The 17,049-nt window shown below is 39.2% G+C and overlaps 1 protein-coding gene across 1 annotated transcript in view; it reads right to left on the bottom strand.

The window, feature by feature from the left end:
* The window catches only part of pgbd5 (piggyBac transposable element derived 5), a 36,839-nt gene that overhangs the window by 5,163 nt on the left and 14,627 nt on the right, over positions 1–17,049 (bottom strand). Inside the window, exons 2-6 of the mRNA XM_017464155.3 lie at positions 15,260–15,690; positions 11,691–11,825; positions 10,585–10,765; positions 6,914–7,111; positions 488–593 (exon numbers count right to left, since the gene is read on the bottom strand). Of these exons, the coding sequence (XP_017319644.1) occupies positions 488–593; positions 6,914–7,111; positions 10,585–10,765; positions 11,691–11,825; positions 15,260–15,690 (1,051 nt within the window). The remainder of the gene's footprint in view (positions 1–487; positions 594–6,913; positions 7,112–10,584; positions 10,766–11,690; positions 11,826–15,259; positions 15,691–17,049) is intronic.

The following is a 17,049-nucleotide window of genomic DNA, read 5'->3' as shown; positions in this document are numbered from 1 at the left end:
TTGTTAAGTTAAAATAAAATGTAATAAAGTCAATGTGTTGGTTAATTCGATGCATTCTACTGTGAAGAAAATGTGCCACGATTCGAAGGATAAGCCATGTCTTTTAATTAAGATGCCATCTCCTTCATTGTATTTTTTGGTTTTTCATTGAATTAAAAAGGGATAAAACTATTTTATATTCTTTATATATATATATATAATATTTTAATATTGTGTATGTATTTAATATTGGCTTTAAATGGCATTCCATATATTTTTGAAGGTCACAAATGAATATTTCTATAATGGCAGCTCTGACAGTAGTTCAGGCTAAAGTTTAAATCACAGGTTTATAATAACAAACTTCTAATCATTTCTACAGTAACCACTGGTGCACCCATAAACAGATTAAACTGTTGATATGGTGTAAGACGTTTATTTAGGAGATAACTTTGTGAGGATATGTCACAGTGTATAGAGCACAACTCTAAAAGTGAAGTAAACTCACTTGCTGTACTTGTCATCGTATTTGCAGATGTAACTGAGGTGTGCAGCGAAAGCTTCCACAGCCAGAGGACATTGGATTTCTCCACTCTTCCTCTTAATGATCACACCTAAAACCAGGAAAAATATGCGTCAGGAAGACCTAGACCTAGCCACACCCGATATGCTATGCGTTATAACCTGGATGCTGTGAATATTTTAAGGAGCTAAAAATGATAGGTCAAAAAATGAACTAGATACCAAAAGATTTACAGGAGTTTAGTTGTTATACCTTAATATACAGCATTTTGCGTTTTCTAGTCAGGTCATACAGCACAGCTGAGAAAACACCACGTGCTCATGAAATCCCACAATGCACCATTATAGGTAGTGTTTAAACCAGTGGTTCTTAAACCAGTCTTCAGGCTTTACTCAGGCACATCATCCATGATTTTGCTTTATCCCTGTGTTCTGTGAGATCAGATAGAGCAGAAATATGGATGGTCTAGGCATACTCAGGATGTAATGATGAATGATGAGTAATTGCTTGCCTGAATCACAAACCCACTTCACTACGGGCCAGCCGCATTCAAAGTTACGACTTATTTTTTCCTTGTTATTTGACAACATAAAATAGCACTTGATCCAACACATACTATTATTTTGGATTTTTTTTTTTTTTTTTTTTTTAACATTGTGCAACAACAGATGTGAACCCCATAGAATTTTCTATGTATATCTGCATAAACATGACCTAAAACAACATCATATTTTCCTAAAAATACATAAACAGAACCCAATTAAACAAATGAGAGAAAAATATTCTGCTTGGTAATTTATTTGTTGAGGAAAGTGATCTAAAATTACATATCTGTGAGTGGCAAAACTATGTGAACCTCTGGGATTAGCAGATAATTTGAAGGTGAAATTAGAGTCAGGTGTTTTCAATCAATGGGATGATGTTCAGGTGTGAGTGAGCGCCCCGTTTTATTTAAAAAACAGGTATCTATTAGAGTCTGATCTTCACAATGCATGTTTGTGGAAGTGTATCATGGCATGAACAAAGGAGATTTCTGAGGACCTCAGATAAAGAGTTGTTGATCCTCATTAATCTGGAAAAAGTAGAAACCATCTCTAAAGAGTTTGGACTCCACCAACCCACGGTCAGACAGATTGTGTATGTGTACAAATGGAGGGAATTCAAGACCATTTTTCACTTCTCCAGGAGTGGTCAACCAACAAAGATCACTCAAAGAGCAAGACGTGTAACAGTCCGCAAGGTCAGAGATGAACCCAGGGTAACTTCTAAGCAACTAAAGGCCTCTCTAACATTGGCTAATGTTAATGTTCATGAGTCCACCATCAGAACACTGAACAACAATGGTGTGCATGGCAAGACTGCAACTAGAAAGTCACCAGTCTCCAAAAAGAACATTTCTGTCCATCTGCAGTTTGCTAAAGACCACGTGGACAAGCCAGAAGGCTAATGAAAAAATATTTGTATACAGATGATACCAAAATAAAATTTATGGTTTAAATAAGAAGCGTTATGTTTGGAGAAAGGAAAACACTGCATTCCAGAAGCTTTATCCCATCTGTGAAGCATGCTGGTGGTAGTATCATGGATGGGTCTGTTTTGCTACGTCTGGGCCAGGACGGCTATCATTGATGGAACAATGTATTATGAATTATACCAGTGAATTGTAAAGGAAAATGTCAGGACATCTGTCAGTGAACTGAATCTCAAGAGAAAGTGGGTCATGTAGCAAGACAACGACCCTAAACACACAAGTCATTCTACCAAATAATGATTAAAGAAGTATAAAGTTAATGTTTTGGAATGGCCAAGTCAAAGTCCTGACCTTAATCCAGTAGTAATGTTGTGGAAGAACCTGAAGCAAGCAGTTCATGTGAGGAAACCAACATCCCAGAGTTGAAGCTGTTCTGTACTGAAGAACGGGTTAAAATTCCAAGCCGATGTGCAGTACTGATCAACAATTACAGTACCGCAAACATTTATCTGGAGTTATTGCTGCACAAGGGGCTCGCACCAGATACTGAAAGCAAAAGTTCACATACTTTTGCCACTCACAGATATGTAATATTGGATCATTTTCCTCAATAAATAAATGAACAAGTAAAATATGTTTTCTCATTTGTTTAATTGGGTTCTCGTTGTCTACGTTTAGGACTTGTGTGAAAATATGATGATGTATTAGTTCATATTTATACAGAAATATAGAAAACTTCTAAAGGGTATACACCACTATATAATAACGCCAATGTCTTGGTTAATTTGATGCATTCTCCTGTAAAGAAAACGTTGCCATCGTTTGAAGGATAAGCTGACCAAGCACTCATCTGCTGTGCTTACAGCTCATTCATAATTTGATCCATAAAAAATCTGGTCCTCAAGATAAAAAATGTTTGTAATTAAGATGCAAAGAAAGATCTGTCTTTTTTTCATTACATTTAAAGGAACATCACTATTAATTAATTAATGATGTCATATGTATTTAATACTGGACTTATAAAGCATTCCAGATATTTTTGGATATAGATATTGGCCAAAACATGAATTTCCGCATAACATATTGGGTTCCATCAAACTGTCAGATGGTGGTGCTGGAATTAATACTGCTCCACACTTGAGCTGATATCACTCAAGAAAAATGCACATAAATGAGACACACCCCTGTTTTAGGCAAGCACCGCCCCACTTGTGTAACTCTCATGTAACTTCTTAATAGTGCCCATAGTTACATCTGAGGTCTGAATACAGATGTCTGCAATTTCAGTTTTAAATCCTCATTACACCTGTGCTTAACTCAGCTCTAAATACAGTGCGATATTAGTGTCCTGCATAGTGCTCCTGATTCTTCAGTGTGGGAACAGTGAATATGTTAACATATTACTTACAGTAACATGGAGATAGCAAATGATTTCAGATATCCATTATTTAGATAAAATGGACAACTAAAACAACATTCACAAAGCCACTCATACAGAGAACGGACCTAATATGTGTTTGTGTAATTAAGCAGAATTAAATCACTGTTTATTAAACACTTTGACATGCTTGTATGACTACAGATAATTGCCATTGGATGTAAATCACTTATAATTCGATGCTCTGGGTGTAACACAAGCTCGCTTCTGTCACATTATAATTATAGTGAAATATGGCCAGGTCAAAAACAATGCAGAAAAAGGGTGCAACTATAATGAGATCTGGATGTGGATTTATTCTCTTGGTTGTTTTGCAATGTCTTCAGGATTAATGAGGAGCTCTGTGTCCTTCTTAGCATCAGGACCCACAGTGCTGTAGAATGGTAGAAAGACCAGTTCCCATGAAACAAACCTTTATATTGCTACATATTCCGTATATGATTTCATCTTTCTTGCTGTAAAAAATGCTATGGTTTATCAACACACCTATTGAAACTTTATTGAAACATAAGAGCATGAAAAACCAGGTCCCACATGGACACCCTAAAGATCTACATTTCCAAACGACCCCCTTTCTTCAGTGGATAATCTCATCTGGTTAGTGTAGACTGTTCCTCTAATCATAAAGGCTATAATGCTTATACTGAACATGCTTTCAACATCTTTAGTACTGTTACTCTTCAAAAACATTATATTGTAATTATAAGTATATAAATGACACATTATCTGGTGCCACCCAGAAGCAATTTGGTTCACTTTGGAGTCTAAATCTACTATGATGTACAATTTTTAATCTAAATTTACACCTTGGGAGTGGGGGGTGGTGGGGGGCTTATGTTCGATTCCTGCCTTGGCCCTGTGTGTGTGGAGTTTGCATGTTCTCCCTGTGCTTCGGGGGTTTCCTCTGGATAATCCGGATTTCCTCCCCCAGTCAAAAGACATGCACTGTGGGCTAGGTCAGTGGTTTTCAAAGTGGGGGCTGCCAGGGGGCATCCGGGGGGCCTCAACAATTTGGTGTGAAAAATAAATAAATGTATGTTTTCTATTTCTCACTCTCAGACAAACGCACACAAACACACACGCACACACACACACACGCACACACAATCAATTCCTAATGTAATGTAATGTAAAGATGTAAGATGTAATTACTATTAATAAAAAAAAGGGCTGATATATTCAGAAGGCTGTATTTTTAATGTGTTTTAAAGACATCTTGCAAAAAACGGGCCTCGGTGAAATTTTAATGCCATTTGGGGGGCCTTGCCCTGGAAAAGTTTGGGAACCCCTGGGCTAGGTGACGTCCCTAAATCGTCCGTAGTGTGTGAATGGGTGCGTGATTGTGCCCTGCGATGGGTTGGTACCCCGTTCAGGGTGTCCCCTACCTTGTACCCCAAGTTCCCTGGGATCTAGGATCTAGCCTCCCTGCACCCCTGTGTAGGATAAGCGGTACAGGAAATGGATGGATGGATGGATGGAAGTTACATCTGGATTTGTGTAAAGATGCTTTGTGACAATGCATGTACAATAAAATTGAATTTAATTGATGTTACTATTGAAAGATGTTTATGCAGCAATTCTTTTGGAAAACTGCATGTTCCACACCTCTGTGATCTCAGTATTGCAAAGGCCATTCTTTTAACAACGATCAACAAACAATATATTCAAATGACTTCAAACTTCTTTCTCAAATCCTCAATCCTAAAATCCTCTAAAATGGTTGTCTGTGTGCTTTTCTTACTATATTACCTCCCAAATAGTGTTTTTAGATTGATGGTATTCTTAGTCTGTGACCTAGTGAACCAGTATCAGGATGTATTTAATGATAGAGACTTCAAAGCACTTCTGTAAGACGCTCTGAATAAGGGCATCTGCCAAATTAATGTAAATGTAACTGGTTATCACTAATTATCACTAGTATCCACATAAATGCATGAGCTTTGCCTCTGCACTGCACAACATCCATGAAGTTGAATATCCATATGACAATAAGATCATATTTTGTTTTTGTGTTCTTTCTGAATAGGTTAGTTGTTGGATTCGTGGATTATTTATTGCAGTAGACAAACAGATAGAGATACAGATACACTTTCATTGTATTGGATTAAAAATCCACTGGTTCGTGTTTTTCTCCTTTGATTTGCATCTGGGCTGAGGGTTCTACATAGACGATGATGTTCCTTATCGTATTTTTTAGCTGCTATTTTTCCATCACATACATCTTTCCAGCACCAGGGGGCTTTCATCTCTTAGCTGCACTGTCAGTCCACTAACAACCAAAACACTGTCTTTGCCTGGAGCAATATGGAGTCCTCCCAGGTTGCTATATCATATTAATACCTTCCCCATGCGCCAATGTGTTAAAAAATAACCAGAAACAGATGCTCCCATCATTACAGCTAGTTGTAGGCCGAGCCCAGAATCCAGGTGAATGAGGTTAGGGTTAGAATAACTGAAATTCTGCCAACGCTTGGCAGCCTTTAAGGGGAAACAAGAAAAATATTATTTCTTCCTGCCAATCAGGCAGAAGTGTAGGTGCATAGAACTCAGTATAGAGTGCTAGATCGGGGGGAAAAAGCCCTGCGGTTTTAATACAAATCTGTCACTAACAAATTGACATTTTGCATGTCAATTGCTGTCAGAAATCATCAAGGCACCGAATCAAAGCCTGGCAGAAAACATAATGTGATGGAGCTTCGTGTGTCATAATCCATCAGCGTCTACAGTATTCATTCAGTGCACCAGCACAAAATGCTTCCTGAAAGGAAACTAGCAAATGTGTGCAGTTTATGTGTTTAGGTGTTTACATTTGGAGTCCTGTTTTACTGATTTTTCAAACTGACATTAAAATTTTTTATATACAATACTAGTTAAGTGTAAAGCATGTATACGGTACTTTCATAAACTATATATTTTATACATTGTATACCAGGACACAATCCTAATATACCAATAAAACCAATATTAATTCAACTCATTCAAAATGAATAAGTAACCTAAAGGAATCATTCAAACATCAAACATTCATTCATTCATCCACTTTATCCTGGTCAGGGTTGTGGTGGTTCTGGAGTCTTTACCAGGAACACTGGGCAAAAAACAGGATTCCACTCTGGATGGGATGCCAGTTCATCACAGGGCACCATGCACACACACACAGTCACACCTGTGGCAATTTAGCATTGCCAGTACACCTACTGAACAAAGAGGATCTATACTCTATTTTCCTCTAATAAGCTCATTGTGTTGCAGGATTTTTTTCTGTTAGGAACTGGCACAACTCCGTACAGTTAGATCAAACTGCAACCTTCAAGATCCTGAAGCTTGTGGCCAGAAAAGTGTACAAAAGGAATTTGGGGGTTCGGAATCTTGCTCAACACCCCAGGTGTCGCTCTCTGGCAATTCTGGGATTGAACTCCCAAACATCCGGTCACTAACATAAAAGCTTTGCACTCCATGAGTTTCCTACAAGATCTGCTTATCTCAGTGCCACTATCTATACCTTGCTTGATGGGTGAGTAGGCATTGGAGAGGAACCGGAAGTTGCCCTTGTTGAACCAGCTGATGAGTGACATGTTGCCCTTCATCTTGATGTGGGACTGGCCACGCTGCTGAGGGCCTTCAGGGTTACGCAGCATGGATGCAGGCAGCCCGGTGCAGTCACTCTTCCTGGTGCTTAGCAACCCACAGCAGTAGATATCTACAACAACCACAACAAAAGTGAGACTTGGAGCATCAGCTTCCTGGAATTTTACAACACAAGGTGAATGGAATGGTGAGTAGCTCAACCAACTAATACACTTTGTATTAGTATTCTCTCCAAGCAGAGATTCTTTTGAATGAACAGAGTTTGTTTTGTGCCGCACATAAATCATGAATGTTGTTCATTGACCTTTCATGTTCCTGTCGTGGTACTCAAGAAAGCATAATGTTTGGAGGAGACAGGAAATAAATGCAATGTAATTATAGATACATATATCCTCACATTTTTGTAAATATTTGATTATATCTTTTCATGTGACAACACTGAAGAAATGACACTTTGCTACAATGTAAAGTAGTGAGTGTACAGCTTGTGTAACAGTGTAAATTTGCTGTCCCCTCAAAATAACTCAACACACAGCCATTAATGTCTAAACCGCTGGCAACAAAAGCGAGTACACCCCTAAGTGAAAATGTCTAAATTGGGCCCAATTAGCCATTTTCCCTCCCTGGTGTCATGTGACTTGTTAGTGTTACAAGGTCTCAGGTGTGAATGGGGAGCAGGTGTGTTAAATTTGGTGTCATCGCTCTCACACCCCCTCATACTGGTCACTGGAAGTTCAACATGGCACCTCATGGCAAAGAACTCTCTGAGGATCTGAAAAAAAGAATTGTTGCTCTACATAAAGATGGCCTAGGCTATAAGAAGATTGCCAAGACCCTGACACTGAGCTGCAGCACGGTGGCCAAGACCATACAGCGGTTTAACAGGACAGGTTCCACTCAGAACAGGCCTCGCCATGGTCGACCAAAGAAGTTGAGAAGTTGAGTGCATGTGCTCAGCGTCATATCCAGAGGTTGTCTTTGGGAAACAGATGTATGCGTGCTGCCAGCATTGCTGCAGAGGTTGAAGGGGTGGGGGGTCAGCCTGTCAGTGCTCAGACCATATGCCGCACACTGCATCAAATTGCTCTGCATGGCTGTCGTCCCAGAAGGAAGCCTCTTCTAAAGATGATGCACAAGAAAGCCCGCAAACAGTTTGCTGAAGACAAGCAGACTAAGGACATGGATTACTGGAACCATGTCCTGTGGCCTGATGAGACCAAGATAAACTTATTTGGTTCAGATGGTGTCAAGTGTGTGTGGCGGCAACCAGGTGAGGAGTACAAAGACAAGTGTGTCTTGCCTACAGTCAAGCATGGTGGTGGGAGTGTCATGGTCTGGGGCTGCATGAGTGCTGCCGGCACTGGGGAGCTACAGTTCATTGAGGGAACCATGAATGCAAACATGTACTGTGACATACTGAAGCAGAGCATGATCCCCTCCCTTCGGAGACTGGGCCACAGGGCAGTATTCCAGCATGATAATGACCCCAAACACACCTCCAAGACGACCACTGCCTTGCTAAAGAAGCTGAGGGTGAAGGAGATGGACTGGCCAAGCATGTCTCCAGGCCTAAACCCTATTGAGCATCTGTGGGGCATCCTCAAACAGAAGGTGGAGGAGCACAAGGTCTCTAACATCCACCAGCTCCGTGATGTCGTCATGGAGGAGTGGAAGAGGACTCCAGTGGCAATCTGTGAAGCTCTGGTGAACTCCATGCCCAAGAGGGTTAAGGCAGTGCTGGAAAATAATGGTGGCAAAATATTGACACTTTGGGCTCAATTTGGACATTTTCACTTAGGGGTGTACTCACTTTTGTTGCCAGCGGTTTAGACATTAATGTCTGTGTGGTGAGTTATTTTGAGGGGACAGCAAATTTACACTGTTACACAAGCTGTACACTCACTACTTTACATTGTAGCAAAGTGCCATTTCTTCAGTGATAATATATATGTGTGTGTGTGTGTGTGTGTGTGTGTGTGTGTGTGTTAACGTATACATCATACGTTTATATTTTAATATTACTTACACTATGATCATCTGAAAGTACAAATAAATGTGCCCCCCCTCGCCCCCCGGTATATCTCAGCTATTTCCATCATTGCGTATATGCAAATATTTTTTGCTGTTTCTAACACCAAGAAAACAGGAAAAACAAGTTAAAGATGAGTGTTATGTTTAATCTGAAATGGCACTATGTGCGTCATGAGATAATGGCTTAGGGAGCAAATAGGGAGCTGTAATGAAGTAATTAACAAGGAACAAGAAGGAAAATTAAATGGCTGCTACGAAAAATGTTCAACATACAATCAGATTTTTACTGTGAATAACAGTGGAGTTGAGTTTTGAAGTACTGATAATATTGTGTATTGTGACATTCCTTTGGTGATATTGATAATCATATCATTGTGCTGACCTGCTGACTTGCAGCAGGAGGATATTGTATATGGCAACAGTGAGAAGTTTCAGGTTAAAAAAAAAAAAAAAAAAAAAGGAAAATACAAAAAACATGTTCACAATTGCTATTAATAACCCTACAGAACAGGTTTACAACTACCCAGGTTCCCTGTGGCATGTGGTGATGTATGAGTAGATTTAATGCAGGTTTAGTATGAGTTTATTTCCGCAGCTGATCTTTCCCGCCATTCCCCCACATCATACTGAGATTAAGTGATTGCATTTTCATCTTTCCAGCATGGCTAGAACACAATCATTCTCAATCAATGAACCTAATCTTACCACACAAGGTTTAATATTTATAATATGGACTTGTTTTAGATTAAATATGAAAGCTGTTGTCAGTAACTGAGTCTTAAAGAAGGGGCCAAATTGGTATTTACTTCCAAACTAGCAGAATCTTTGGAGACCCCTCATTTTCTAGCCTATGAATAATTTATGAAACATATTGGTGGTGAAACTGTGGAACTTTAGCATCTTGTCATTAATACTGAATCACAAAATAATACTAAAATATCGTATACTAGCAAGCTGTCATACAGTAGCTGAGTTAATATATTAGAAATATTTGATAACAACAAGCTTTTTTTTTGTTTGTTTTTTAAATGATAGCCAGTTTAGGGAGTTAGTCAACTAAAAGTATGATTAGCACAGAACCACTGCAGATAAAAATTTTGAATTTACCATGCAGGTCATTACAAGATCATCCAGTCCCTGAAAAAGTACATTCATAAACATGGTATCATCTGTGTTAACTGGGTCAATCCCGCTCTTTAGATTCTTTAGTAAAAGTTCCTCTTTCGCAGGCTAGCAGCCATTTAAACTGAATATCTGTGCATGATAAAACATTCTTCCACTGAAAATTCAAGATCACACAGTTGCCTCTCTCTATTTATACATTTCCAGAAAGTCAGCACTAATTGAAAACTCTAAGAGTTGAGAAACAGATGCTGGATGAAGAGATTAGAACAGAAAGTGCTGACAAACTGAGATCGAACCAAGATTGTGTTTCAAGTCTAACAAATGCGAACAATTCCCATTACACGGCCAATTACAAAAAGCACATAGCAAACTGTGAGAAGCAGAAGCAAAAAAGAATGACCGTATGTGGATGAGAGTTGCAGTGCTTACCCTGATTCTCAAACTCCTGGTACAGGCTGAGACTGGTGATGCTGGGCCCGGTGAAAATGATGGCGTTACGTCCAGACAGGTTCTGACAGAGCTGCCTGGCCACCAGGCTGTGGAGCTGCGGTTTGTTTTTCAGTGTATCGAGTCCATCTGAACCAGAACCCTCCTTCAGATGTACATAAATCTGCACAAAGGGGGCCATTATATACAAGCACTGTCACAACTAACTATACTCTTTGAATTCTAATCAATTTTCCATGATGTTTCTGTTACTCAAAGGCAGAAATGCTGCATTCATTCCAATAGTTGGAAAATTGCTGTAGCGTAAGAGGAATAAAACACCTTGGGACATGCTTTTATAGGAAAATAATCAACTTCGAGTTGTAACAGTAACTCCACTCTATGTCAGGTCACATCACCACCCAGTTATTGATTATTTTCCTATAACAGCGCATTAAAAATGCCATTTGTTCAATTAAATGAAATATTAAAATGGATATTTGTTCGATTTTTCAATAGTGAAGTCAACTAGGTTGATTTTTTTATTTTCAAATTTTTCATTTGGGTCAACTAAAATATTTAGGCAAGATACTCAAATCAAAACAAAGACAAGAACATTTCTCCTATCATCTCTGTTTATTAGGTGCTCACACATTAAAAAAACAAAAAAACAAAAAAACAATAGGATACAAACATATTAACTGAGTACCTAGGATTTTATTCCCTTCATTCCAGCTGACATAAATACATATTTATTTCTCCAATAAGATTTAGATTGTTTTTCCAATAGACTGAAAAAAACCTCGGAGTTCACGTTTACCTACCTTTACCTTTGTTTTTAGTTATAGTTTCATATTTTAGATTTTCTTTTTGCAATTTTCGAGTATTTAACATAAACCAATATCTTGAACTTGAACTAATCAAAACATTAATATAAGCTGACTGAAGTGGTTGGAGAATATATGGAAAAATGTCTTTACACCATGAGTGTAGTTCCTATGGCCTATTATAACTGTACAATTGTGTTGTGATTGTATTTAGCATTCTAATTTCATGCATGTAATAGTGAAACAATACATTCTGGCTGTACCAGTAGGATTCTGGCTAACCTGACAGATGAAGCCAGTGGAGCTGCACTGTCGCACCCACAGGCTGAACTTCCTCTTCTTCCTCTTGCGCAACTCCCTCTCTGTGCATGTGGTGATGAACACAGGGTCCTCATCGATCAGGGGCTCATGCAGAACCTGAGATACAGCACACCATCACACTGAGAGCTGAAAGGTGAACTTAATTTCATTTATTTTCATGGGACAAACTGGTTGATGGACACAATCATCATCAAGGTGTGCAATTTTGGTGGACTTACTATCCATAACTGGAATGAGGCAGTAGGTTAGTACTGGATTAAATTATAGAGCGAATCAGTAGGAGTCTGTTCATATATAGTAGATGAAATGATGAGCTGGCTCTTTGCCATGCCTGGGAAGTCATCAAGGATGAGCTGGCACAGCCTGTGCTACCAAGGCAATGTTGCCATGGAAGTGGAAAAAAAAGCCAGTGAGCAGATGGTGTTTCATTTACTCATAACAGACGAGTGTTCAAGGTTGTGTCTCTCGACTGTGTGACACCGGGGACCTCAACGACACCAGTGAAGGATAATTTAAAGCCAAGACGGGCAGTTAACATGACTCATCCATCTCGCGGCTGTTTAACTGGAACTTGTAAGTAAAGACTGCGATGTAAAAGACTGAAAAACATTGAACCCATGATTCAGAGAAGAGTAAATTAACCACACATCTGCTCTTTTAGATCAAATTACTCAGTCTCATAGAGGGGTTGTCAGAATCAGATCAGCTCAGGCGGAAATGTTCAGAGTGCAGGACTGATTATAGTAATTATAGTATGGTTTAATTAATATATGGAACCCAGTTTCCTCTCAGTGTAGATAAACAAAGTAAAATGCGACTAAGTAGGATACAAATGTATTGTCTTGCATAAAATTACCTGCCAATTTTGCATCAAACAACTCAAGTTTGTGTCCACAAACTTTTGACCACATAGCGCATGTGAATCTGATTTGGCTTGGTTTTAAAATCATCCTATTGCTTGTACAGATAACTTTAACAGTATTTAATGTTTGGGGTTGGGGAAATGTTAATGTTTTAATGCACACTGTGGCAGAAAATATTCCAATGGACCCTTGATCCACCTTTATAGCAGCATGAGAGGAACAGTGCAGGTCAATCAGATGCCTAACCTATACATATTCTATCAACTATTCATTCTGAGCCATTGGTGTATGATCAATTCAGTAAAATCTTCTGTCGTAGCTGTATTTTGAGTGTTTACAGCTAAATTTGTTATAACTGATTAAGCGGAATTAGATGATGGTAAGTTAGCTAGCTACTGAACTAGCCCATGGCTACTGTTGATACTCAGAGGTGGGGCTTTATGTATCTGGGAATGGCTGACAGGAGGGCTCAAAGAGTAAACAAAGCATAAACATTTTTGTTTTGTTGACCTGAAGTCCAAACTGGGCAAACCAGAGTGACATACTTTTGCTCTTTGATGTAGAGATGAAACTGTAGTAAAGTATTAAAAAAATATGTCAAATCCTCACATGTATAATCCCAGCTTGGGTGTACATCCAAACATCAGCTCTGACAAGTGACAAGTCATCTTCCCTGCATTGTGCATGGGACCTGGGGAAAGCTCCCTTATTCTGTTCTCTTTCTCTCAAACTCTCTTTTACTCGCTGTGAGAAGCTGGCCTCAGTTCGTGTCACCAGAAAATGACATGCTGTGTGGAAAATTTCTGAAATTTTTTTTCTGAAAGGCCCATCGAATCCCTCAAACAACACCTGAATTGGTTGCTGTGTCCTGTGTTTGCTAAAACACTAAAGATATATGCAGACGTGTAAAAGGGTGTTCTTCAGCTAATAATGTCTCTAAGCATTAATTAGTGGAAGTCGTTATTTCAATGATCTTTGACACGTTTAAATGGGATAGCAGTCTCCACAGATATCACCTACAGAATCCACTACAGGGAGCTAAATCAGCACCATAAATCATCATCATGAACGCTCGTAGAAGCTCGGTAAAACTGAAAATGTGCCTCTGAAAATGTGCCTCTGGCCTCTAAACCGCAGGGGGAGTCACATGAGTGTAGAAGGAGGGAGTCTGACAGGTGACATGTCTGCAGTGCTTTTAATTACATCTGGAGCGCCAAAGTTTCGCCTTAAATCCCCAACCCACTTCCTGCTGGCACAGAAATGCTCAGCCGCCTTGCCTGTCCTACTTTCTGACGATTTAATACAGCCAAGATTTGGTGAGAGTTGGTGCGGTCCCTTGGTAATGTCTGAAACTGGCTTCTGTTAATTCAGTGACTCATTCTATGCAGAAGGATTGCTGAATGGAGGTTAGAGGCTAGAGGTTTACAGAACAAAAACATTTGAAGCTTGCCGAAAAGCTAACATATAAGTTGACTGACTTTTGTACATAAAAATCTATTTGAACATTTGTTTGCAATTTTCTTGATAATGCAATGAGGAAGCATTACATAATGTCTGTTGCTGAACAAACTTTCTATGGAAAAACAGAGTGCTGTATTAGAATACTCTAATGGAAAAGCAGGACTGTGGTTATGATAAAACAACCCATTTACTAGCTTGTGGCAGCTCTGTCATGATATTAACTTATTATCTTCTGTCTTTCTATAGCTTCAGCAAACTATGATCACAAGATTTGGACTTTTTTGTAGCTATAATTCAAACGACAGTGGAGCTAGAACAGGGTTTTCATATCTAGCCTTAGAATTGCGAAATTATTTGAATGAAGAAATACCTTTTTTTTTTAAATCCAAAAAAATAAAAAACAACCTCATCTGAAAACTATTTTTTATAATCTTTATTCTGTCCATCCAACCATCGATTTTCCATATCGCTTGTCCTACACAGTATCTCAGGGAGCCTGGAGCACATCCCAGGGAACTTGGGGCACAACTTCAGGGCACAATTGCACAGACTCTCACACAATTTGGGAATGCCAATTAGGCTACAACTCGTTTTTTGACCTGGGGAAGGAAACTGGTGTACCTGGAGGAAAGCCCCGAAGCATGGCGAGAACCTGCAAACTCCACACACGTGGCAGAGGTGGGAATTGAACCACTAAGCCTGGAGGTGTGAGGCAAATGTGCTAAGCCACTAAGCCACCATGCCCCCCTAAGCCACTAAGCCACTAAGCCACCATAATCTTTATTCATCATATTTCTTTAATTTCATTATTGCTTGTTGGCCATTACATTATCCAAGCCATATATTTTAACACACTGTGAAACATGTACTGTCAAATGTAAATGAAGAGTAAGACTATATCTTACATTGTATAAAATAATACATAATGCAACTGTAAATGGTTAAAACGTACAATGTGTTATTATTTAGTCAATTAAAATCGCCATCATTCTAAATTTCTGTGGTGTAAGAGGAATAAAACACTTTGAGGGAATAGTCAACTTCAGGGTTGAGTATTTTGCTATAACTACACCACCTTTCATATTTTATTCCTTACTTAATGTCATGTCAGTTAAGAGAAACTTAATATAACGCATTACCATTTCTTGTATAGCACCTGGAGACTGCATAGTAAATAACAGGTGTTATATTAATTTACTCCTCTACCTGTGTTTGTGAGGGCCGGAAGGCACAGCTGAAGCTCTGCTGCAGGGAATCCAGGAAGGGCTGGATCTTGTACAGGCCCTGGTTACCTCCTTGGCTTGAACGGAAGGCTACGATATGGAAGTACTTAAGGATCTTCTCGAAGCGTGCCTGACTCATTTTGAGTGCTATGCTGCGGTTGCTGAAGAAGCCGCTACTCCAGATGCTCAGGACGGATTCACAGCGGTGCACACTGGTGGAGATCACAAAGCCCAGGAAGGCTTTCATCTCAGCCGGCGTCACGTTGGTCCAGCCTTCATCACTGCCAAAGCGGTCCTGGTACTTCTTAGCATACATGTTGGTCTGAGTCACCATGTTCTGAATAACATTGTCAGGTACGAAGAGCTGGAAGAAATCCATAGCTGTGGCGGTGGCCGGGATTTTCTGTGTGGGACCTGACATTGGAGTTGAACACACAACAGTCAGTGTGTTAAGCCACAAATATAACACAGCACAGAGTTTAGGTTTAGTGCACTAAGCACAGGCATTCATGTGTAACCTTTAACCTCATCTAACACTGCATCATTTGTTTTTGGTTTTTGTTAGAGAGGCTTTGGTTTGTCTTTATAAGTGATTTGTATAACTGAAAACCACATATTCCATGATGGAAAAGAAGACTCTGGTGGTATGCAAAGTTTGTATGAAGTACCAACAAGCAACTGAGGTATTCAGAATACTACTGGCGTGTAAAATTTATTCTCATTATAATTTACTGATTAGGCCAAATTTAGAGAAAAGGCTACCAGTAATTGGTAGATGAACACGAACAGTAAGAACTAATAATTAAAAGTACCAAAGTACAGTAATTAATAAAGTTATTTTTTAATTTAACAAAACAAAAATGTATTTTTTAAAAAGGGCCAAGATGGTTTTACTTAAAGATGCTTAACCTTAAGTTCTCAGTGCTCAGTGCTTATAGACATGAGCTTTGTATTGACATTTATCTAAGGTTTACTGCTTACAAACTTTTTAACAACACTATTGAAACTGGCATATAGGAGGCCAATAAGTGTTTTCTATAACTGTTTAAGTACACCATCCATCCATTTTCTGTACTGCTTATCCTACACAGGGTCGCAGGGAGCCTGGATTCTATCCCAGGGAACTTGAGGCACAAGTCGTGGGACACCCAGGACGGGGTGCCAACCCATCGCAGGGCACAATCACACAAACACCCATGCACACACTACAGACAATCTGGAAATGGCAATCAGCCTGCAATGCATGTCTTTAGACTTGGGGATGAAACCAGAGTACCCAGAGGAAACACCCAAAACACAGGGAGAACATGCAAACTCTTTGCACACAGGGCAGAGGCAGGAATTGAACCCTGAACCCTAGAGGTGCGAGGCAAACCTGCTAAGATGTACACCTTAACCCATTAAACAACTGGCTCATTAATAAATAATTCTGTTTAAAGTGCACCTATTATGGTTTTTCAGATATTACCTTTCATGTAGTGTATTATAGAGCTGTTTGTGAATGTAAAAAGTCTGCAAAGTTTCCAAAATCAAAGCGCGCGACAAACGGAGTTATTGACTCCCAAAAGAAGGAACCAATTCTGGACAGCTGAAACGAGTCGTTAGTAATTCCAGACTTACTTCCTGTACAAACCTACATACAGTGAGGGAAAAAAGTATTTGATCCCCTGCTGATTTTGTACGTTTGCCCACTGACAAAGAAATGATCAGTCTATAATTTTAATGGTAGTTGTATTTGAACAGTGAGAGACAGAATAACAACAAAAAAATCCA

Source organism: Ictalurus punctatus, chromosome 3, assembly GCF_001660625.3.
Source record: "Ictalurus punctatus breed USDA103 chromosome 3, Coco_2.0, whole genome shotgun sequence".
NCBI classification, from domain to species: Eukaryota; Metazoa; Chordata; class Actinopteri; order Siluriformes; family Ictaluridae; genus Ictalurus; species Ictalurus punctatus.
Note: the sequence above shows the minus strand (reverse complement) of the source record. Positions and strands in the feature narration are given on the sequence as shown.